The sequence below is a fragment of the Zasmidium cellare genome (assembly GCF_010093935.1).
Source record: "Zasmidium cellare ATCC 36951 unplaced genomic scaffold M409scaffold_30, whole genome shotgun sequence".
NCBI classification, from domain to species: Eukaryota; Fungi; Ascomycota; class Dothideomycetes; order Mycosphaerellales; family Mycosphaerellaceae; genus Zasmidium; species Zasmidium cellare.
The window spans coordinates 323,206-343,906 of NW_022986974.1; the positions used below are offsets into that span (position 1 = coordinate 323,206).

General features: G+C 54.1%; 9 protein-coding genes across 9 annotated transcripts; 3 read left to right on the top strand and 6 right to left on the bottom strand.

Moving 5' to 3' along the window:
- Positions 1-113: 113 nt before the first annotated feature.
- M409DRAFT_57442 (uncharacterized protein) lies at positions 114-1,705 on the bottom strand (the record flags this gene model as incomplete). The annotated part of the gene is made up of 5 exons (XM_033813628.1): positions 114-627; positions 741-808; positions 867-995; positions 1,047-1,495; positions 1,549-1,705. The coding sequence occupies 5 exons, from the start codon at positions 1,703-1,705 to the stop codon at positions 114-116; spliced, it is 1,317 nt and encodes a 438-aa protein (XP_033664446.1).
- A 399-nt stretch (positions 1,706-2,104) lies between these two features.
- On the bottom strand, positions 2,105-3,696 carry M409DRAFT_26170 (uncharacterized protein; the record flags this gene model as incomplete). Its single annotated transcript, XM_033807992.1, has 3 exons — positions 2,105-2,725; positions 2,776-2,988; positions 3,043-3,696. 3 exons carry the CDS (start codon positions 3,694-3,696, stop codon positions 2,105-2,107), a joined length of 1,488 nt encoding a protein of 495 aa, XP_033664447.1.
- Positions 3,697-5,611: 1,915 nt separating this feature from the next.
- M409DRAFT_57444 (glycosyltransferase family 2 protein) lies at positions 5,612-7,532 on the top strand (the record flags this gene model as incomplete). Its single annotated transcript, XM_033813629.1, has 2 exons — positions 5,612-5,858; positions 5,914-7,532. The coding sequence occupies 2 exons, from the start codon at positions 5,612-5,614 to the stop codon at positions 7,530-7,532; spliced, it is 1,866 nt and encodes a 621-aa protein (XP_033664448.1).
- A 196-nt stretch (positions 7,533-7,728) lies between these two features.
- M409DRAFT_68466 (uncharacterized protein) lies at positions 7,729-9,195 on the bottom strand (the record flags this gene model as incomplete). The annotated part of the gene is made up of 1 exon (XM_033817855.1): positions 7,729-9,195. One exon carries the CDS (start codon positions 9,193-9,195, stop codon positions 7,729-7,731), a length of 1,467 nt encoding a protein of 488 aa, XP_033664449.1.
- A 3,119-nt stretch (positions 9,196-12,314) lies between these two features.
- Positions 12,315-13,286, top strand: M409DRAFT_37243 (uncharacterized protein; the record flags this gene model as incomplete). The annotated part of the gene is made up of 1 exon (XM_033810695.1): positions 12,315-13,286. The coding sequence occupies one exon, from the start codon at positions 12,315-12,317 to the stop codon at positions 13,284-13,286; it is 972 nt and encodes a 323-aa protein (XP_033664450.1).
- A 1,242-nt stretch (positions 13,287-14,528) lies between these two features.
- Positions 14,529-15,200, top strand: M409DRAFT_57447 (uncharacterized protein; the record flags this gene model as incomplete). The annotated part of the gene is made up of 1 exon (XM_033813630.1): positions 14,529-15,200. The coding sequence occupies one exon, from the start codon at positions 14,529-14,531 to the stop codon at positions 15,198-15,200; it is 672 nt and encodes a 223-aa protein (XP_033664451.1).
- Positions 15,201-15,649: 449 nt separating this feature from the next.
- M409DRAFT_57448 (uncharacterized protein) lies at positions 15,650-16,108 on the bottom strand (the record flags this gene model as incomplete). Its single annotated transcript, XM_033813631.1, has 1 exon — positions 15,650-16,108. One exon carries the CDS (start codon positions 16,106-16,108, stop codon positions 15,650-15,652), a length of 459 nt encoding a protein of 152 aa, XP_033664452.1.
- A 471-nt stretch (positions 16,109-16,579) lies between these two features.
- M409DRAFT_68468 (uncharacterized protein) lies at positions 16,580-18,148 on the bottom strand (the record flags this gene model as incomplete). The annotated part of the gene is made up of 1 exon (XM_033817856.1): positions 16,580-18,148. One exon carries the CDS (start codon positions 18,146-18,148, stop codon positions 16,580-16,582), a length of 1,569 nt encoding a protein of 522 aa, XP_033664453.1.
- A 987-nt stretch (positions 18,149-19,135) lies between these two features.
- M409DRAFT_68469 (uncharacterized protein) lies at positions 19,136-20,576 on the bottom strand (the record flags this gene model as incomplete). Its single annotated transcript, XM_033817857.1, has 3 exons — positions 19,136-19,742; positions 19,832-19,921; positions 19,975-20,576. The coding sequence occupies 3 exons, from the start codon at positions 20,574-20,576 to the stop codon at positions 19,136-19,138; spliced, it is 1,299 nt and encodes a 432-aa protein (XP_033664454.1).
- Positions 20,577-20,701: the final 125 nt, after the last annotated feature.

Here is a 20,701-nt window from a genome sequence, read left to right on the forward strand (position 1 = left end):
GCCACTGCCCACTATGGGGTAGTTACGAGATACGACAGCCTTCTGATTGGCGGATTGGTCTACGCTATGAGGGAAACCGAGACCCATATCTCAACCAACACCTCCGGAACCCTTTATATGCCATTCCCTCCCACGATCTCGCGAAGCACTTTGTCCAGAGCGATTACTCCTTCGTCTTCAAGGATGGACCAGTGGCCGCAGTCTGGCAGTCTGGTGATCCTCTCTGCCGTGTGTGTGGCGTCCGCCACATCGTCATTTTCATCCTCCTTGGAGTACATGTACTTCTCGATCCCGTCCAGGACGACACGAGGGTCCAGTGCAACATCTTTCATTCCAAAGATGATGTTGACAGGGCACTTGAACTTTTGTGGTGACGTGTCCGAGCCTTCCGAACTCTTTCCAGGACCTTCACCGGTGTGAAATGATGGCGTCCACCGCTCTCGGAGCAGGCCCTCGGAATATAAGCGAACTTTCTGGTCCCAGTCTCCTGGCGGGTTCGTGAACGATCGAGCAAGAACGGAACTTCCATAAGTCTGGCCGTCTGGTGTTGATGTATCACAATCGGCGGGTCCAGGTCCGTACGCCATGGATAAGCGCTTTGCAGCAGCGGACAGTGCTTCCGCTGGCCTGGTTTAATCAGCACCTTCCACTGCTTATCAACGACGCTAGCGACGACAGGATCAAGGAGGCTACGAAATGGGAGAATCACTCACTCTTTATATTGCATCTTATGCACATACTTGACTAGGCAAGCTGTGACACGGGGCATGCTTCTCGCAATCGGCAACGGGAGCGTCAACATATATGTCTACGCACACGAAGTCAACGCTACCCTGCCCAAGACTGGTAATTGTTGCAGTACTTACGTAGCCTGACTTGCGAATCTGCGACCAAACCGGTCCCAGCGCTTTTCGTCCTTCGGAGAACCGCCATTCCTTGAGCAAACCGGATCCACGGGCGAGGTATCCTTTCAAGGTCTCTTCAGCGTACGCCGGCTATGATTCTATCAGCCTCAAGGAATCTAGAACAAGTCAGAAATGCCTTACATAAAGCGAATTCATTGTCACGACATGATCCACTAGGCCTTCTTCCTCTGCAGCGATACGAAACGCCACGACACCTCCCCAATCATGGCCCACCAGGATGCATCTATATTTCGATCCAGTGCCAAGATACCGTTGCTTGAGTTTCACAATGGCGGAGGCAATGGAATTAAGAACCTGGTTTGGACCATACTTCTCGAAGTCATCGCTGCCACCGCACCCAGGGAGATCCAAGGCCACCAGCTTGCTGCGATTCGAAAGCGAAGAACGAAGTTGGCGGGTGAAGAGATGAGCAGAGTCTGGGAAACCATGGACGAACACGATAAGAGTCTCCGCCTCTTGCGGGCTTTGGACAGGGGCGAGGTAATGCAACTGCTTGCCATCGGACAATGTGACGAAATGGTGCGACAGGAAATCGCTCTTTGCTGAAAGAGACCAGAGTTCTTGAGATGCTGGAAATCGCCCAGTCATCAGCAATGCCATGTTGCCAGATGGACAAACTGACCTTTCGCTATTCGAGCCTTCTGTTCATCGTTAGACGTGGACCAGAACTCTTTCTGTTGGACAGCATAGATCAAAGCTGCAGTCAGGTACAAGCAGCCGTACACGAACGCCGTTCCAGCAGCCAGCGCCTCGCCAATTTTGACCCCGATCTGAGCCATTATGTTTCTAATCCGTCAGGAATCCATGGAGGGGTGTTTGAGGGTCGTCGACGATTGAGGTCGATTTTCGAAGGTGAAGAGGAGGAACACAAGTGGAGGAAGAACGAAAGGGACCTAGGCCTGGATTTATGTCTCACCGCCAATTTAGCCAGCCGTAGCCGGCCCGCCAATACGGCGTACTACGGTTACGGAACTCGGGACCTCACACCTTTCGCCCGAAAGCTTCCTCTCCGACCTGACGCCATCACTCGTTGGCCATCATCTCAACTGGATTATGGAACTATCAAACACTACCAAAAGGAATTCTATCATGTGTGTGACGTACGTCAGCGTCCAGTGCCCTGCACTGCTATGTCCTGCACATTCTATGGGTATCACCAACAACAAGCCTCTTCAAAATCACTGTTTCTGCTCAAGGGCTATCTCGACCTGCGTAGGGCCCAGCCTTGCTTTCTGTGACTCTTTTGGGTTCGGGTCGGGACCAGGTCCATTCCAGATGAATCCAATCCACGGCCACAACGCTGGCTGAACCAGCATGACGATAAGGAACCAGCCGAACAGCTCAGCCGACGTAACGAATGCAAGAGCGCCGCCAGGATAAGGGCGCTTAAGAATATGAACCAGGTCAACCCAAGCCTTCATGATGGTCTCGGATGGAGCAGTTCGTGGGTCGAGGAGGAACACGAGTAAAAAGCGAGTGTAGATGCCGATGTGTGCACCGCCGACGCTGCCGATGCCGTCTTTCCAGGTGCAGTTGGTCGCGCATACCGTGGGGTTTTCCGTTGGGAAGACTTGCAAGAACCAGTTTGGCGGCTGGTACTTGCTGCTAGCTTTCGACTTGGGAAGGAAAGAGAGAGAAGGTCGTCGGTAACCGGTGGCCAGGATGCATACGTCACCCTTTTCGATGCGCTCTTCGCCAAGAGATCCTTCTTTTGCGCCACCCTTGCGTCGAGAGAAACGAATGCCTCTGCGTGTGAAGTTTAGAATGTCACCGCGGACCCAACTGGCGCGGCCTTGTCTCTGCGTGGGAGTCAGCATTGATTCTTCAGGAGCAGCTGGGATGATCTTACCATCAGCTCAAACACACGGCTGTTCACGATTGGAGTGCCGGAGTAGAGATCGTCTTTGCCGTTCATTGGAGGTGCCATGTCCCAGAACTCCCGGTAGAAGATCAGACGTAGGAAGAAGCCAAGAATATACGCCAGGATACCATATCGATCACCAATTGTTCCAGCCAGGCATGCATTGAGCATGGGATGTCTTGGAATAAACCAGCGCTCAGACTGCCAATCAAATTAGCCTTGCTCCTCTCGTATGGATTGCATCGGAAACCATACCCTTGCCAGCACTTTCACCGACGAGGCTCCGTTATCACAAGCGAATTCCAGCGCCTCGACAGCACTTGCGCCGCCCCCGACCACCAGTACGTTCTTGCCTTTGACGGCTTTGACATCAAGCTCGGAAGAGTGGATGACCTGGCCTCTGAAAGATTGCTGACCTGGAATCGAGGGCGAATACACCTCGCCGCACGTTCCGATGGCTGCGACCAGGCCGTCGTAGTAGCCGTTGGCGGTGTCGTTAACCACCCACTTTCCATCTTCCTCTTGGTAGGTGCTGGTCACTTTGCAACCAAATGTCGTCCGACGAGCCAGGTCATACCGTTCCCAGAGCCTCATCACCTGGCCAAGGATTTCTTTGCGTTTTGGGTAGTCGCTCTCCCACTCGACAGCATCGTGGAAGCGGTAGAACTGGGAGTGGATCTGGAGGCTGGACGTTTCGTTCACCTTGGTCCAGATACCTCCAACGACATCTTTGTCTCCTGCCTCGAAGATGTGGCACTCGAACCCAGCGTCAAGGATGTGACATGCGGTGGCTATGCCAGTGATTCCAGCTCCGATGATGGCCACCCGTGGTCGGACAGCATCGGCTCCAAGACCTTGTTGTTCGCTGAGCTCGACCAGAGATCCAAAGGAAAGCTTGCGAAGGAACATCTGATCCTGGAACGGAATCATCGTTGCTGGAAGAATGACGGCGAGGGTCGGTGTCACAAAGGCCTTGGACGCGTCGGTCGAAAAAGTTGCGTGTCCAGCTTGAATAACCTCGAGAGGGGACCTTGCTGCTATGTTGATCACATGCAGGGCTTGTCCAAGCCCGACTCTATCAGCATGCGCCGTCTTGACAAGTGAGACAAGGTTCCATCTTCCAACCCCCGCGACTTCAACGAACCATCACGTGGGAGTGATGGGCATGGAGATGATCGATCGCGCCAGTCCTATTGCCAGCAGAAGCACGGCGACGATCTCGGACACCGAGGTCGATATTGTAACAGGCTCTACACCACCACCACCAGTCCATCGACAGCATCCGATAGTGTATGATTGTGCGTTCGCATACTCCAAGACCATCGGGACGACGCATGCCACTCCCCATCTTGCTTGACTCCACGCCGAAGACTTTCACATGCAACGGCTTCGCGCTGCACCTCTCTCCTAGCCGGTCAAGATAGGGCGTCCAAATTTGTCAAAGACATCGCCTACCAAAACACGTTCTGGGCCGGCGTGCTCTCCAACGTGCCTTGAAACCTGCCAGTCTCCCTGGCATCAAAGAGATCCTCGCCAGCATCCTGGCCATGTTCGGTGGAAAACACCGCCGGCCAGTTCGGCCTCGAGTCTGTATACACGATCGACATACAGCAACACCGGCGCTAGTGCTTGCTACTGTGATCTGCTGCACCTTGATCATGCTCGCCTACAGCTACGCCAAGGCCCAGGGAGGAACGGTCCCTCAGCAAGACAGACGGACGGTGAATCACTGCCGTGCCGACTTGCGGAAACTTGTATCGCAATGGTAAATTGATGCCAGTCAAAAGCAACATCTGAAACCGCAGGTGGTTCGTTCCAGTAAAGAGCGGCATGCGGGGACACTTACCAGAATCATGGATACCACAGCATCCCGGACGACCATTTCGACTTTTCGAAGCGATTTGCTGCTCCGAAATTATCAGGCCCGGTCCGCCTCAACAGGCGGTCAACTCTGGCGTTATAACCGGCACCTTCGGTGATTTCAGTTAGGCCGTATTTACCACGAACCCAGGAGATGCTCATCACTGGTTTTTCGCTGGCCAGCACGGTTGAGAAGCACACTACTGCTTGACCATCTCTTTCGAAGGGAGCCACTGACCGCATGTGGCACTAAGAAGAAGCTTCAGAGTTCAATCTGGCAAAGTCCGCCTAAAGCCAAGCGGTCAGGAACCGATGTTTAACAGGTTGCTTGTTCCTGCAGCCAGGACGATCTCCCACCGTACAACTCGCCAGCAGCTCGGTCGCTTTTTGCGTCAAGCTCTACGCAGCACTGCGTCAAACGCCTCAAGCGCCGGATTTCTGAAACTTCTACCAAGCTTGAAGACGTCGTTCCTATAAAGCCCTACCCCATGTAGAGGCCGGGGTGGTGCTGTGCCGAGGCTGAGGGGCATTAACGACCACGATTGAACTCAACGGTCCCAAATGCTTAACCTGCATCATGACTTCGCCGCGCCCGTGCATCTGTGAGGCCAAGATAGGCTTTGTTTCGTCGCTCGGGCGATTGAGGGCAGCAGCGACTAGTGCAGCTTCTTTTGGAGAAGTTGCTGATCTGCAGTCCTTATCGATATCCGCTGCCGCGGCTCGAAAGTGTGAGAGGGTCCGGGGAGTGGGATGAAAATACACGACCTGTTGACACACGAAAATGCCGTTGAGTGTTCGCACGCCCTTGGCGAGTTGAGCGGACGATCACATCGATCCCCGCAACTCTGCCAACACGACTAAAGCAGATGGTCGTTTCGAGGGTCTCTTAAGCCCGACATTTACATTCTGTATGAGCTGGTTTCCCCTGCTCCTTGGACATTGTTCTCAGTTCGACCACGACACCATGGTTGGCCCAAATATCACTGCAACTCGCCCTGTCTTGTCGACGTTGAAGAAGCGGACGGCACAGGAAGAGCGTCAACGCAATGGAGCATTGAAGCGTGCCATCAACTTCGCCAAGGTGCCTCTCCTGGCCAACACTGTTTACTTCACTTGGAGATGGATCAGTGTCGCGAAGAGCGTTCCATATGCCAGCCATGCCGAGCTGGCAGCATTCATTTCGTTTCTTCTGGTTGAGTGGGTCTTTGGAGGTGAGTCGACTATCCAGAGCGTCGGCGATCGAACATGAATTGACTCCCGTCTTAGTGAGTGGCATGCTCTTTGCCCTTCTTCTGGGTGGTTTGGGCAAGACATGGACTCCCCAGGAGCGCAAGCGGGCACAAGGAAGCGATGTGCCTTGCGTTGATGTCTTCCTTCCTTGCTACGGCGAGGGTCTCGACATTATCACAGACACCATCAACGCTGCGATTCGTCAAGATTACCCAGCAGACCGATTCCGCATTGTCATTCTTGACGATGGCAATTCACCAGCGGTGAAGGATCTCGTCGGCAGAATCAGCGCCCAGCACCCTTCAATCCAGCTTCACTACGGCGCCAGAGGGAAGGAGGTCAAGATCCACTCCAAGGCCGCCAACATCTGCTTCGGCATGGATTTGGTCGCAACGCTCCCTGGTGGAGCAGCACCATATTTTGGCGTCGTCGACATTGACATGCTCCTGGGCCCGGAATGGCTGCGAGCAACCGTTCCATTCCTTGAGGAAGACCCACTTGTTGCCCTGGCTGGAACTCCACAGAAATTCTACAACCTTCCACAAGGGTTCACACTCGCTCCCAGATTCCACTTGGAAACCGACGTAGTGCAAAGAGTTTTCGATTCGAGCGGCAAGGCTGTTTGCCAGGGTACTGGATACCTCGGCCGACGATCTACATTTGAAGAACTCGGCGGCTTCCCCACCATGGTCAAGCAAGAAGACAGCTTCATCGTCAGCATCATTCTTCAAGCCCACGGCTACCGCGTGCGACTCCTTGAAGAGGAGCACCAACACGGCATGAACGCTCTGACCTACACCGACATGGCCAAACTGCAGACGAAGTGGATGACAGGAATCATCCACGCCTACTCGCTCTTTACCCACCCGATTCTGTCTGAGAAGACCCTAGGACAACGCATTGGTGGACTCATCCCAGTCCTGCACTTGACAATCTTCCGTCTCCTCCTGATGATCTCCCTGCCAACGATCCTTCTCCTGGCGAGAAGCCCCGTCGTACCCACATACAGCTCGATCGACCTCCCAATCTCTCTCATCCTGGCTTCGATCGCCTACTCATCCAACTACATCATGTCCTGGATGCTTTCCGCCGCCGCAGAAGGCACAATTGCTCTCGACGACGGCATCCGTCTCTGGAACCTGCCCTACCAACTCAAGGGCATCCTCTGGCTCGTCAAGCACTCCATATTCGGCGAGACAAAGATGGCGAAATTCAAGACCACGGGTGCAGACTGTGCAGCCACCAAAGCCCAAGCGAGCACCACCTTCTTCGGCCGTCTCTTCCGCACGGTCGTCTACGACGGCGCCTGGATGCACCTCGTCTACTTCGGCCTCCTCTCTACCGTGCTCTTCTGGACTCTATCCCAAGCATCATCGCCGAAATGGCTCCTTGCCTCCGTGGCTTTCCCTCCCTTCACCAAGATCCTGCTGGACTGCTTCTACAACTCGATCGTGCCGGTCGTCTACTGCCTGTCGCCAGATCCGAACAAGAAGACGAGGGAGGACTTCCTCGATCGTGATGAGAAGACGGGTGTGGCGAAGCCGATGCTGTCTTGCATCACGCCGCCGAAGCCTGCTTTCTGGGGAACTTTGGGGATTACGGGGTTGACTTGGTTGTATTATGGGGCTGCGATAGTGTGGTCTGTTGCGTCATGATGTGGATATGTTTTTTCTTATATGAGGGAAGCGTGTTGATGATTTATATTGATAAGAATGCGCTTGTTTGATGTGCTTGGGGGAATACTCCAATTGCTCCGCGCTGTGATTAACACATGCTATGAAGAATTTTCTTTGGCATTATGAATATCATCTTTCATTGCACTTCGCCGTATAGCACCGCTACTCATTTCGATCATAGTTTCGACTTCGCAGGCAACGTCTCCGCAGCCAGAACATCAATCCCCTCATCCGACGCCCCCCAATACTCTGCATACTCCCTAAACTCCGGATCCCTCATCAACTTATCCAACGTATCCCTCGCCGCATAAAAGAACACCTCAATCCCACCCGTCAACAGCCTCGGCTCGATCAGGATGTACCCATCCGCAAACGCCAACGACGGGAAGCGGATCGCCTTGACCTGCAACGAGTCGCCCCAGTTGATCTTGTAAAAAGGCAAGTTCATCGTATTGCTCATCTCGACGTCGTTGCCGAAGTCGCGGTTGGTGTTGGGTTGGTATTTGGCGATGTCGGGGCAGTCTTCGATGGAGCCCCAGTGTTCGCGGATGCGTTCTGGTGTCCACCAGGCGACGCTCTTGGCGATGCGGTCGCCCAGTTCGCTTGTCGTCAGCGTTGTCAGTTCTTCGACTGTGGCTTTGGCGCGGCCGTAGACCAGCACGCTGCCGATGTAGCTTTGATGCAGCTCTTTTATCCTTCCGCGCGTTTGGACTGGGGTCAACATCCGAGTCTCTTCGTCTGGTGATAGGTCCCTTGCTCTTGTGAAGATCCTCCAGCACCAAGTTGATAGACAAGTTGATAGGGAGAGCTTGCTTTGACTTGAAGCCGACATGGCCGCTCGTAGCTTGTTCAGCTTGTCGGCTGGGAAATGCCAGATTGTTAACGACAGATTTGCCATGCGCTCTAGGAGTATCTCTCGCAGTTCCTCTGGCGAGATGTCGATCTCTGGCTTCAGCTTCCAATCTTGCCACTTCAAGATATTCCTTGCAGGATGAGTTCCTTGCGCAAGAGACTTGTCCAGAGCCTCAGGAGGCACCATTCCAGACTTTCGGGGAGGTTTGCCAGCGACCGCTCTCGATAGATGGTGTGCGAACAGTACTGCGAATGTTCCGTGTGATGGGCCGTCCAAGAGTATGTGGTTCATGTGCAACACCAGAATCACACCGCCCTTGATCAGATTCGCCTGTACTCCGAACACAAAGTTGCCGACTGCTGGCAATGGTCTATCATACAAGCAGATCTCGCGAATCTGAAGGGCATGTGGCGGCCAATGCTGGGCGTCGAGTTGCGCCGCATCCCGGTGTGGCAGTCTCTTGATGTTGACTTGAATCTTGGGGTTTTGTGGGATCTCGCATTTGATCGTGTGTCTCGACTCATCGTCCCATACCACTCGGCCAGCTGCTAAGGGTATCTCCCAAGGTATGCATGATGCCGCGGTCTTCACTGCTTCGATAAATCGATTCTCGTCAAAAGTGGGCGTTGTGCGGAAGCAGACAATCGATGGCTGGATGATTGCAATGCCGATTTGATCACCGGGTGGTAATGCGATTGTCTGCGCTTCGATATGCTCAAGAGGTGGCACCCAGAATGTTTGACGATCAGCAGCATTGCCAGGGTTGTAGTCTATCTGTTCAGTGGCCATGTTCGCCGTGTCTTCTCATCAAACGGTCGGGATCCCAATCGACTATTCTTTCGTATGCCTCAATGCGCCTGGCCTACCTTGCAGCTCTCAGAGAACACTTTTGGTGGAAGACGCGAGCGTGTCAAGCTACGCCCCTCGTTCGTGGACAAGCTCTGCGACTGGCACCACATCGACCGCACCGTGCTGACTTCTGGCTTGACGTGATTCGCCATTGCCGTTCCTCGCCGTCGACGTGGGATGGTGCACGCACGGACATCGAGGTGAAGGTTCACTCCAAAATGGTCGGTCCCTCGACGATACAGTGCCCTGCCGCGCCAGACGAGGCATGATGTTCGTCGCCAAGCGTGTCCACCCAGCCATTCACGGGACTTTGGGGTTGATCGTTGCGGACGACTAGGGGGAGGCTGTCTCGCCGAGCCGATATGAGTAGATACGGAGCTCCCCCATTATCGTCAGTGACCTTGGAGGAGTTTCAATTCTTCCCCGCGTTCTTCCATCAAGACGCAAGCAGCGCAGCGATCGGCGTGGCTTGCATTCGACGTCAAGCCTGTCACGGCGACGCAGCCACAACCGCGAGAACTTTCGTCACGCTGGGCCAAAGTTTGGCGTGAAGTCTGTTGTGGTGAGTTGGCGCTAGACCAGGAACACCTGCGGCAGGGAAACTACTACCGGGCGGGGGCTTTCGAGGCTAACGTGCAGCTCTACTTGCCTTTTCCGGCAGGGATGCGAATTGGCCGGCGCTACGGGGGTTTTGGACGTGGTATGCCAGGCCCTCGACGTATCACGCCTTTCACACTGGTTCCCAGCATCTGCGGGGAAGCACGTTTCCAAGGAACCATTCTTCGTTGCTTCTTCGAACATCGTTCCTCGGCCATGCGTTCTCCAGTTTCTACTACTCAACTCTCTGCAATATGAGTAATGGACTTGGAGATTGAATCTGAGTTTATCTCACAGAGGGTTTGAGGCTCTGCACATATGATGAAGCTTGGTAGAGACATCAAGCTCGGCCTGAGAGCATGCAGATGCTTGTGGTTGCACGCCCTCGAGTCAATTGATCTTTTGCCGCGCCTGCCTCCACCGCCGTCGTAGGCGATCCCGATAGTGGAGGAGAGGAAATTTTCCGCTTGGTTCATCAGATTTGCCGTCGTTGTGAACAACACGAAGATGAACGCCTAGCCGCCGATCTGGTGGTCGATGTGGAAGTTGCCGGCGGGCAACATGTTCACATGTGAAGGAAATTTGGCGATAGTCTATGCGACGTTGCAACACTATGCGCATGTCGCCGGCGCATACCAACTATCGAAATTCTTTGGCAAGCTTCCGTTTCCTCGAAAGAGTGGTAGATCGACGTTGTCGAACCTTTCCGCGATTAAGTGAGACACCTCCACATCTAATCCCAAGAGGGAGTGTGCTTCATGTTGCGTGATGTAGGCCGCGACTGCGGAAGAGAGGCTTGGCTCTCTGATAACAAGGAGACGCATCGACTGAGCCCCATGTTGCTCGAGTCACATTCCTTTGCCTTCATCTGGAAGGCGGCAGGTCTTCGAGATGGCTGGGAATGTCATGCGGTTGAACTGCAACGGTCAGTCAGTGGATCCCACAGCGCTCTGAACCGGAAAGCGAATGGCATGAACATGTCCAAAAACAATGACTCATGCTCAATCTGGACACGACCTTCCATTTCTGGGCTCTGGAATTTGCGCTGTGAGAAGATTATTCCATGCTGCCGTCGTAGTCACTTGCCAAAGTCTGTACGCGAGAGCAAATGCTGCCACACTGCTGACTCGACCGACAGCATGGGGGCTGTTGGAAACTCTCGACATGGGTCTGGCTCCTCAGGCATTCCAGGGCCTTGCATATGCTTTCAAGTTGCCATTTTTCAGGCCGAGATCCAAGGACAGAACCGAGCGACCGCACGCTTGAACAGCTTCAAAATGACATCCCTTGTTCAGTGAAATATTCGCGAAGTCGTTAGGCCAAGTTGGAAACCCCTGTCGGAGCGAATCAGCGGAGGGTGGCCACCAAGAAGACCGAGGCGTTGCGCTATCTGTGTCGCTTCCCGTCTCATCCAGACGCGACAAGTTCCCTTTTACTTCCTGCTGCTCGACCTCCTCATCTCTCTCGAGTCCTCGTTGTTGGCAGGCGCGTGTTGATGAAGACATCGCGAGGTACAAGCCTGGCACAGTGTGCGGCGTCCTGAAGTAAGTCGAAGAGAACACATTTCGACCGCGCTCATGGCCGGCCTCGTCCAGATTGTGTTCTCTCGTCCATTCTGTTTTTTTCCTCTGTGTCTTTGAAGGAGATGGCGGTGAATGACTTGCACGAAAGGTGAAAGATTGCAGTCATCTCCTGAAGTCAGCGATTCGGCAGCCACAGATGTCATCGGGACGGGAGGCAAGCATGCACCAGGAGTGGCTTCCGTTCTCAAACTTGCACCTCTCGTACTACAAACACAACCATCCTTCACGTTCGACGCCCTCACCTAGCGACCTAGGGCAACGCAAACGCAGACGCTGTGCTCAGGAAATGGAAACGCTCTGCATACGCCCAGCCTGCAGTCATGACCAGATGATGGTTCCCTGCCCGCCTGAACCTCAGCGATGGGCATTACGGCGTTAACATGTGAACAAGACACCCTGAAGCGGGCATACAATCTATCCGACTGTTCCTTGGCGAGCCTGGGGATTCCACGGGTGAAGCAGTAGCTACACCCATTCTTGACTCCATGTCGGCACACGCAAGCTCGGATTCGGATTTTCATGCCGACTCTCGGACCGGCAGCTGAAATATCATGGACGAGGAGGATCATTTGGGTTGAAGCACAGCCGAAGAGGGTCAGCAACTTGGTTTCACTACATCTCCCGCTGTCCGCGCGCAGCGAAGAGGTCGTCGAACAAAGAAGTATGATTTGCAAGAATTGCAGCGGCACATCAACGGTGCATCACACCAGGCAACCACATCTTCCATCAACGGAGATGAGATGGATGGTGAGGTCCAAATCCGGACTTGGCTGAGAAGGCGAGGCTCTATATCTATCACGGAGGTCCAGAAATGTGACGATCCAGAACCTGCACCACACACATCTACCCACCAAACACATCTACCAGCCAACTTCAAACATGTCCTACAAGTCAACCATCGTCGTGACCGGCGGTCAGATTGGCCTTGGCTACGAGGCTGCCCGAGTGATAGCGAAAGAGAGACCAGACTCTCAAGTCATCATCAGCTCGCGATCCTCAGGAGCAGAAGCAGCCCAGGCCATCAACGACGAACTGCGCCAGTCGAACGTCAAGTACCTCAGGCTGGATCTAGGAAGCCTAAGTGACATCCGCAAGTTCGCTGATGAAATCATCGCCATAGGCCTTCCAATCTCCGTGCTGGTCTTCAACGCTGGCATCCAACTTCCCAAAGGCGTCGCTTACACCACGGATGGCCTCGAAACGACTTTTGGCGTGAACCATGTCGGACATGCTCTTCTGTTCCATCTCCTGCAACCTTATCTATCCAACAATGCCAGGATTGTCCTCACGTCATCGGGTACTCATGATCCAGCGCAAAAGAGCGGTCTTCCCGATGCCAAATACGTCACAGCAGAGCTTCTGGCACACCCTGACGAAGCTACCATGAAGTATGCTGGTCGGCAGCGCTACGCCACAAGCAAGCTCTGCAATGTTCTCTGGACTTACGCCCTGGACCGTCAACGAACCAAGGCGAAGTCGAACGTCACCGTCACTGCCTTCGATCCCGGCCTCATGCCCGGCACTGGCCTCGCGCGAGACGCATCAGCAGTTGAGAAGTTCCTCTGGCACCGGGTCCTGCCCCGTATTATTCCTCTGCTACGACTCATCCTCTCTCCCAACATCCATACCCCGCAGGAGTCGGGCCGTAATTTGGCAAGATTGGCCGTCTCGTCGGAGGTTGAGGGCGTTAGTGGGAAGTATTTCGAAGCGGGGAAGTCAATCGACAGCAGCAAGGACAGCTACGATGAGAGCAAACAAGAAGATCTGTGGAACTGGACTGTCGAGTTTGTCGCACGGGACAAGGCGGAGGTGGAGTCTTTCAAGTCGCTCACCCAAGGAACAAAGTCTTGAAATCTGATTGGAGAGCAAAGCACAGAAATGCACCAGACTCGTCTGGACTGGTCCCAAGGGTTGTACAAGATGGAATTGGGAGTCAACCCCTTGCGCTGCGTTTGGTTGATGCTGTGCGCTGTCTGCATCAATCGCGTCGCATTGCATCGCAGCGTGCTCGTGGAGCCGGGTGTAACGCACAGATAATATGTTCAGAAACAGTCGCTTGCATGAGTTCCAAACAAGACACATTTCCCACCGTAACCTCTCGCAAAGCCAGCCCAACACGCCACCACGACGGAGATGTGTGGTCCGCACGGGTAGACTCTGCATGGGGTCGAGCGTGTTTGTTTATCAATCGCAAGTCTGGGTACATTCTCGCGCCATCAGCTTGCGTAACCGTCAGCGTTCATGCTCGAATGACGTTTGTCTTTTTCGGGAGCCTCGTCAGCCGAAAGCAGTACGCACTCTCTCAATCAGAGACTGTCAGGATATTGTGATGGTGTGGAGGACATCTTGGAGTAATAATGCGAATGCGAATGCAGTGCCACGGAGCAAAGCCCGGATTTCACGGCGTACATGTTCGCTTATACCAGGCACCCTATCGCTGAAACAGTGCCACCCGCGATAGACAAAATCGCACAAGAAATCCATCGGCAGCTGTCAATGCTAAACCGGGCCTTCCATGCGTCTCCCGACCTGGCACTTATCCGCACTGGCGGCTCCATCTTGGCAGGAGCAGGCCAATCAGCGAGTCTGATCGGATGACGGCTGGCGGAATCAAACAGGGTTCCTTCCTCTTTGGGCGTGCTCAACGGCTGGGGATGCCCTGTTCTGTGTCACTGCCATCCAACACGCGCTAGCATCTCAACCAGCTTCAGCAACCGCCCAGAATGATAGGTGACGGTGGGTGTGCCTGGGCCCGTTACCCGGCTGTGAACGAGAGAGCTGTTGTACAAAAGTCCTGTCAGGACGCGGGCAGGCATTCGTCTTTACGAACTGTCTTTCTCGCCTCCTCGTTGAGACTCACGACATTCCTTTCTGCCCGAACAACCCGTATTTCTCGGCCGGCTTCCAGAATTCCAAGACCCTTCGGTTAAAATAAGTCAACACCTGTTCGCCTAAACAATCTTTCGGCACGCACGCGGCCTCCACGCGGATTCATCACAGTCCAGCTCATCTATCGACTGCCCGCTGCGAGATCACCAGATCACAATCCTCCACTTGAGCAGCAGCAAGTCAGCCAGAATTAATCAATCACAAATGGCGACTCCGAGCTCCACATCATCGATCCCGCCCGCACCGATCCTCCTACCTAAGCTGGCTTTCTCATCGGCCTCCTTCGACCTCTCTGCAGACACCGACAGCACACCAAACTCCGAGACAACCACCCTAACCGATCGTCACGATAGTCTGAAAGAGTCGCCTCGAAGCAGCATTTGCAGTAGTCGAAGCACCGAGTCGAGCGTTCCAACATCAAGCAAACAATCCTCGCACAAACGCGTTCGGTTTCAAGAGTCCGTCTGCTGGTCATACTTCGATGTCGAGCAACATATCACCACAAGACCGGAGCTCGAACACAAATCTTCATTCCTAGGACGCAGCTGGGCGCGGTTCAAGTCAAGAAACTCATCCGGCGATTTGGACATCTCGTCAACAACACCCTCTGGGCTGAGAAACATGCAAGGAAAGAACAACTCAGCAGACATGCTCAGCAAAGTCTCCACATCACCCAGCGGCCGACCGGTCTTGACGAGACGATCCTCCTCCTCGTCGAGCATGGCCTACTCCATCCAACAACCCCTCCGACAATCCGCTGGTCGAAGATACGACGCCGCAGCCACGCATGCGATCTGGAGGGCGAGCGCGGCGAAAGCGAAAGGAGATTGGGATGATCTGTTGAGTAACCCTCGATCGAGCAGGTTATACGCATGATCGGCAACAACAACGAAATATTAGGATGTGCGGAATGGTGCTTTTGACGATGTACGAAAGATCTTACGTCTCTTCTTGTTTAGCGGCGGCGTTGTTGGGAATATCTCTGGTTTGGTCAATCTGAGAGGAGTTGATATGTTTTGGCGTTGTTCGGGATTCTGCTTGTTCTTGCTGTTGTCTGCATCGATATACCCAACCCTCGAAATAGAACTTTTGATACTTCTTCAGTCATGAATGGAACAACTATCACAGATGTGATCGATCAAGCCTCCATATCCATCGTCGACATTCACCATTGCAACTTTCAGAACGGTGAACGATCAGATCTCCAAGTAATCAATAAGTACCTCTACAGATACCCTTCCTCATCGCCGGAATCATCAATCCTCCTCCAACCTTCCACCACCCCCAAGTTACAATGTCGAAGAACTCAACCATCCCCCCAACACCTACGCAATCCTCAACAGAACAACCCCCCTCCCCAAGCCCCTCAACCATCTCCCTCCCCTCCTCAACATCTTCAACGCATTCAACCGTCTCCCTCTCCTCCTCGCGGCCTCCATCGCCTTTACCTTTTCCACCTTCCCCCTCAAAGACCACACCCAACCGCCAACAACAAAACCCAAAAACCCAACGACGTCCAAACCACACCCAACTAAAAGACCAACCCCACTCCAACCCAGTCCCTCAGACCAATCAATCCTCCCAACCCTCTCCCGCATCGAAGCAAAACTCGACATCCTCCTCTCCCGGACACTCTCCCTCTCCACGTCATCACTCTCCCCATCAACCTCCCTAACCTCACGAACCTCCCTCTCAACTCCATCACATTCACCTTCACCATCAGCACAGCCACCCCCATCGTCATCGTCGTAGTCATCGTCAAGAGTAACCCGCACAGGGGGCATCGTCCCCTCCCGCCGTGCCCTCGAAGCCGTGAGGGAGGAGGATGAGATGGGTGGGTTGAGGATGAGGATGAGGGGCGACGATGGAGGGGTTTTAGAGGATGAGGAGGGAAGGGGAGGGAGGGGTAAGGGATGGATGGGGAAGAGGGAGGAATGGAAGTCAGGAAGGCATGAGAGAAAGTAATGGAGTAAGCGAAGAATAGAAAGGGTGACTTAAAGAAAGACCAAGAGAGTGCGATTTAGGGGGATGGAGAGAAAACGAGCAAAGCAAACGCCTGATATTAAGCATCATCGCCAAGTGCAGTTCAATCGTCAACGCAATCATTACGCAGCAATACCAAAAAGCAAACCCGAAAGACATCGTTCTCGCTCAGCCGTAACAATCGCATCAAAGAGCAGTAGTACCAAGGAAACAACAAAAGCCGTTACCATCTTCCACTTCAACCCTCCCCCCTACCACTTCTGTGTCTCTCCCTACGGGCTGGTCTCGCCGATGCGCGGTCCATCGGTTCCCTTCCAGTCCTCGCGCTCAAAGTACCTGAAGACCAACTCATACCCCTCCAAATCATGGACGATCCGATCCACGCGTCGATAGCTACGGATGTGATCCATGCGCTTATCCCTCTTAGCGTAAGCCATGTCATTGTCATCCTTGGCCTCGAACAGGGTGACGGAAAAGCGTCCTGGCTTGAAGATGCCCACGACTTGCTGCACGACGTCGACAGTGTCGCGACCGGTGTGACGAGTGGGCACGTTGGTCTCGAAGCTGGCGTAAGAGCATTGAGGCTCGGGTGTGACGTGGACGGTCCAGTACGAGGTCGAATCGGCGTTGCCTGGCATTGGCACCACTCCGTTGGCTGAGTAGCCGCATGGGGTGAAAAGGTACGAGTCGATGCGGGCGTCTGGGTATTTGGAGGTTGGGTAGACGTCGGCGAGACCGCAGTTCTCGGTGACGACCGATCCCAAAGTATGACCCTCGGTACTCAACTCTTCCGCAAACGACAGTGGCTCCTCGTCAGCTGGAGAATTGTAGCCAGAGTGGTCGCTGGAAGTCTGAGCGAAGACATCAAAGCCAGAGTCGCTGCCACCGACGAGGGTGTTTCCAGAGATGCTTGGATCCGAGCCATTGGCTTCAGGGATGACACCCAAGTGCTGGATAGCCTCCTTGCGGATGACATGAGCCTGACGAGCGTTGTCTTGGGCGATGCTGCTGGCGTTGTCGAGGTAGAATTGACGAGCATTCGTCTCCTCGAGATCAGTCATGAGAATCTCCAACGTCTCATCTTCTGGCTCAGTGTCAGCCAAAGTAGCGCCGTTGGTCTTCTCTGGTAGCATCATCTTCTGTGTTGGAGTCTGCAACTTGTCATCCTCTGGGGTTGCCGGCGGCGTGAGCTGGGTGCGAGGTCCAGTAATGTACAGATACCAGTGCTCGCCGTTCATCTTCCCAATCATGTACGCACTGCCACCCAAGAACATCTTGTCCAAGTAGCGAACCTCATCTCGCCAGCTACGGTGTGGACCACGCTGCTGGTTGGGGAAGAGGAAGTTCTTGCGACTGTAGAAGACCCGGTGGGGAGTCGCAGCCGCCGCAGTACCCTCAGGAAGATTGGCCTTGACATGTGGAAAGCCAGCCTCGAGAGCTGCAATCTCAAGCATGCGCGGGAGTCCACACAGAAGAGTGGTGGTGCCGCAAGTCTTCAACACAAGCTTGTGTGGGAAGACGAACATGCTGGACTCGGAGAGGAGATAAGCGTCGACATTGCGAGACTCGACAACCGACAAGACCTTGCAGTTGACAAGATCAAGCATCTCCTTCCACGAGTCCTGAGAGACTGCCTTGAGTCCATGAGGGCTGGCAGAGGCGGGCAATGCCCGGTCCGAGGCACTGAACCACACCTCTAAGAGTTTCTCTGGTCCCTCAAAGGCATTGCTGGAGTCAAGATCGAGAGCAGTAATGTCTCGATTGATAGTCAAATGTGGTGTACCCACGAGCGATGACGGCGAGTCGGTGTAGTGTGGTGGAATCTCGACGTTGTTGACCATCTCCAAGCACTAATCTGGCTGTGTGGTATGGAGGCTGGCTTACGCCAGCAGCAAGCTCTTTTCTGGGTGGGATCGAACGACCGTGGTCGACTTAAGGAGGGCGCGCGGAAAGGGGAATAAAAGAGCTCTTGCGGCGTGGAATGGTGCCGACTGTTGGTGGTGGTGGTCGAGTGTCTCTCCGATACCCGGCGGCGTATCGGGTCGAGGGATTGTTCAGCAGCTCGGTCGGGCTTGGATTCGTGGGGATGGTATGTCAAGGCAGGTCGTGGCTGGTGTTACCTAGGCCTGTTGACGAGTTTCAGTACGGTCGCAGTGTTGGAGGGATGGGCTGTTCTTACTTCTTGGGCTTGCACAGGCAGCGCAGAAGGTCTTCTGGACGCATAGAATGCGGTGGTGGTGTCTTAGGGGCGGTCAAAATGAGAGCGGCTCTTCATTCAGGAGCCGGTCTCAGTATGGTATGGAGGGTGTTTGGTGCCTGCGTCGTGGTTGCCAGCGTGGAGAGAGGCAAGAGATAAGTGTCAGGCGAGTAGTCGCGGTGTCTGGTCTCGTGCGTGTTTGCCAATTGCAGCGGCAAACTCTTGCTAGTCGTCGTCGATCTGCTGACTGAGCAGCGGATACGGAAGTGCGGTGGTGGGGAGTTTGTCGAGGGAGATGATGTTGTGAGTTGGACGCGGTGAAAAGTTTCCCGTGCGCTGCAAATTTCCGCACGTCAACTTGTCACCTTGGCTGGTGCTTGAGCTTCTGCTTCGCCACACGACATCGAGATTCACTCGGCCAAGCCACACGCACATGCTTTCGCCCTACTCTCATTGGTCAGCAATACGGCACTATTCCAACACATTTCAGACGGTGAACATCGTGTTTCCATTGCTTCTTCACATGCAAGTAATGTTGTATTCTTTTGCAGAGTCCTCCGCGTATCGTATGTACCGTTGGACGACATTCTCAAGCTGAAAGTTGGGGGTATCGTCGTCAGAATCAGAATTATTAGTGTTCCATCATGGCCCCAGGCCCAACATAACCGCCGAAGTATGAGGGGGCCACCAGCATCGCAAGTTCTCGAAGGTCGAGAACTATCTCTCCCGGTCGCTCCCACGCGGCAAACCGAACGCTCCCAGCTCTTCTGCGGACCATGGCGATTCGATGATACGCCTCTGCCCACATCGGGGCCGATTGTGATGAATGCTGGTCTCCGAATTGCGAGATGGCCAATGGCACGGTGCTGTGTGTCGTCCACAGATTCTGTAGCATTGGTCCAGAATTGGAAAGCCATCGTAGTGCAACTTCAGGTCCCGGCAACCAGTACATCATCGCCCAGCTGATGAGAGCCGTTGGTGACCACGGGTCAGGCAAAGTCGGCGGTCTCGGACTATTAGAACTTGAGCGCGACACTGGCGGCGATTGATGTCGTGGTAGTCGAATGGCGTCGACGACATATGCGAGAAGGCCAACGGGAGAGTCACACAACGCATATGATACTGTCTGTGGTCGTTCGCGTTGTTGTTGCTGCAGAGCACCGGGCGATACGGGTGGTGAGAGGCCTGGCACAGTCACTGGCACTTGCATCGGCACCTGCAGCGGTGTTCCAGGCATGCTCATATCGTGTGGATTATAGCCGTAGCTGGGCTGTCTGTTGGGCGCGCGTCAGCTCTGTATCGCTGGAAACCGAGCTTCGCTTCTTACCTAGGAGGTGGTATTTCTGGGTTTGCCGTGTGCACCGCCATACAACTCTCTGGATGTGTGAGAGCAATCATCCGACAGATTCTGAAACCCCTGTCCAAGAGTCAGCTATTTCTTCACGCGCTCTGTGTCCTGGTCAGACTCACCATCCCGAGCCGTGTGCGATGTATCTCGAATAGCCAAGAGACTTCATGAGCGCGTCAAACGCTTCTGCTGTTGTGGCAATGTTGTTGCCTTCCTCTGCGACCTGATCGCTAAAGCCAGTCCCGGGTATACTGGGAACCACAATGTGAAATGTCGGTACGTTCTCGTCTCCCCTTGGCGGCGTGGACACGGGATTGCACAGCGCTTCAATTACGTGCGACACCGCAATGAAGCTCTCAGGCCAGCCATGTGCGACAAGCAGAGGGATCGCGTTCATCGAGTTCGACCGTCTGTGCACGAAATGTATTCGCGTTCCGTGTATGGCCAGCCGAAATTGAGGAAGAACTTCATTGTAGTACGCTTCCTGTTCGCGCCAGTTGTAATCTTCGGTCCAATGGTCGACCAGTGGTTCGAGTTGTGCCTTGGAAACGCCGACATTTGCCTGATTTTGTCGAGTTTGGGGTTCCCGTGGAAGTCGAGCAAGATCCAGCTTTTGTCGTGTCAAATCGAGGTATCGTTGTGAGACATGCATGCGATATGGCAGCACGGTACTGCTTCCGCCTGGGGAACGCCCACCACTCGCGCTCGAAGGGGTAGAAGCCATACACCGTAACCGCAGCGATCACGTCTTCAGCATCCAATATGCCAGGCGTCTTCTGTCAGATGGGTCTTCGAGTGGCTTCGTCCACATCGAGCTATAGAAAGCTCAGGCAATGCCCACAATAGTGT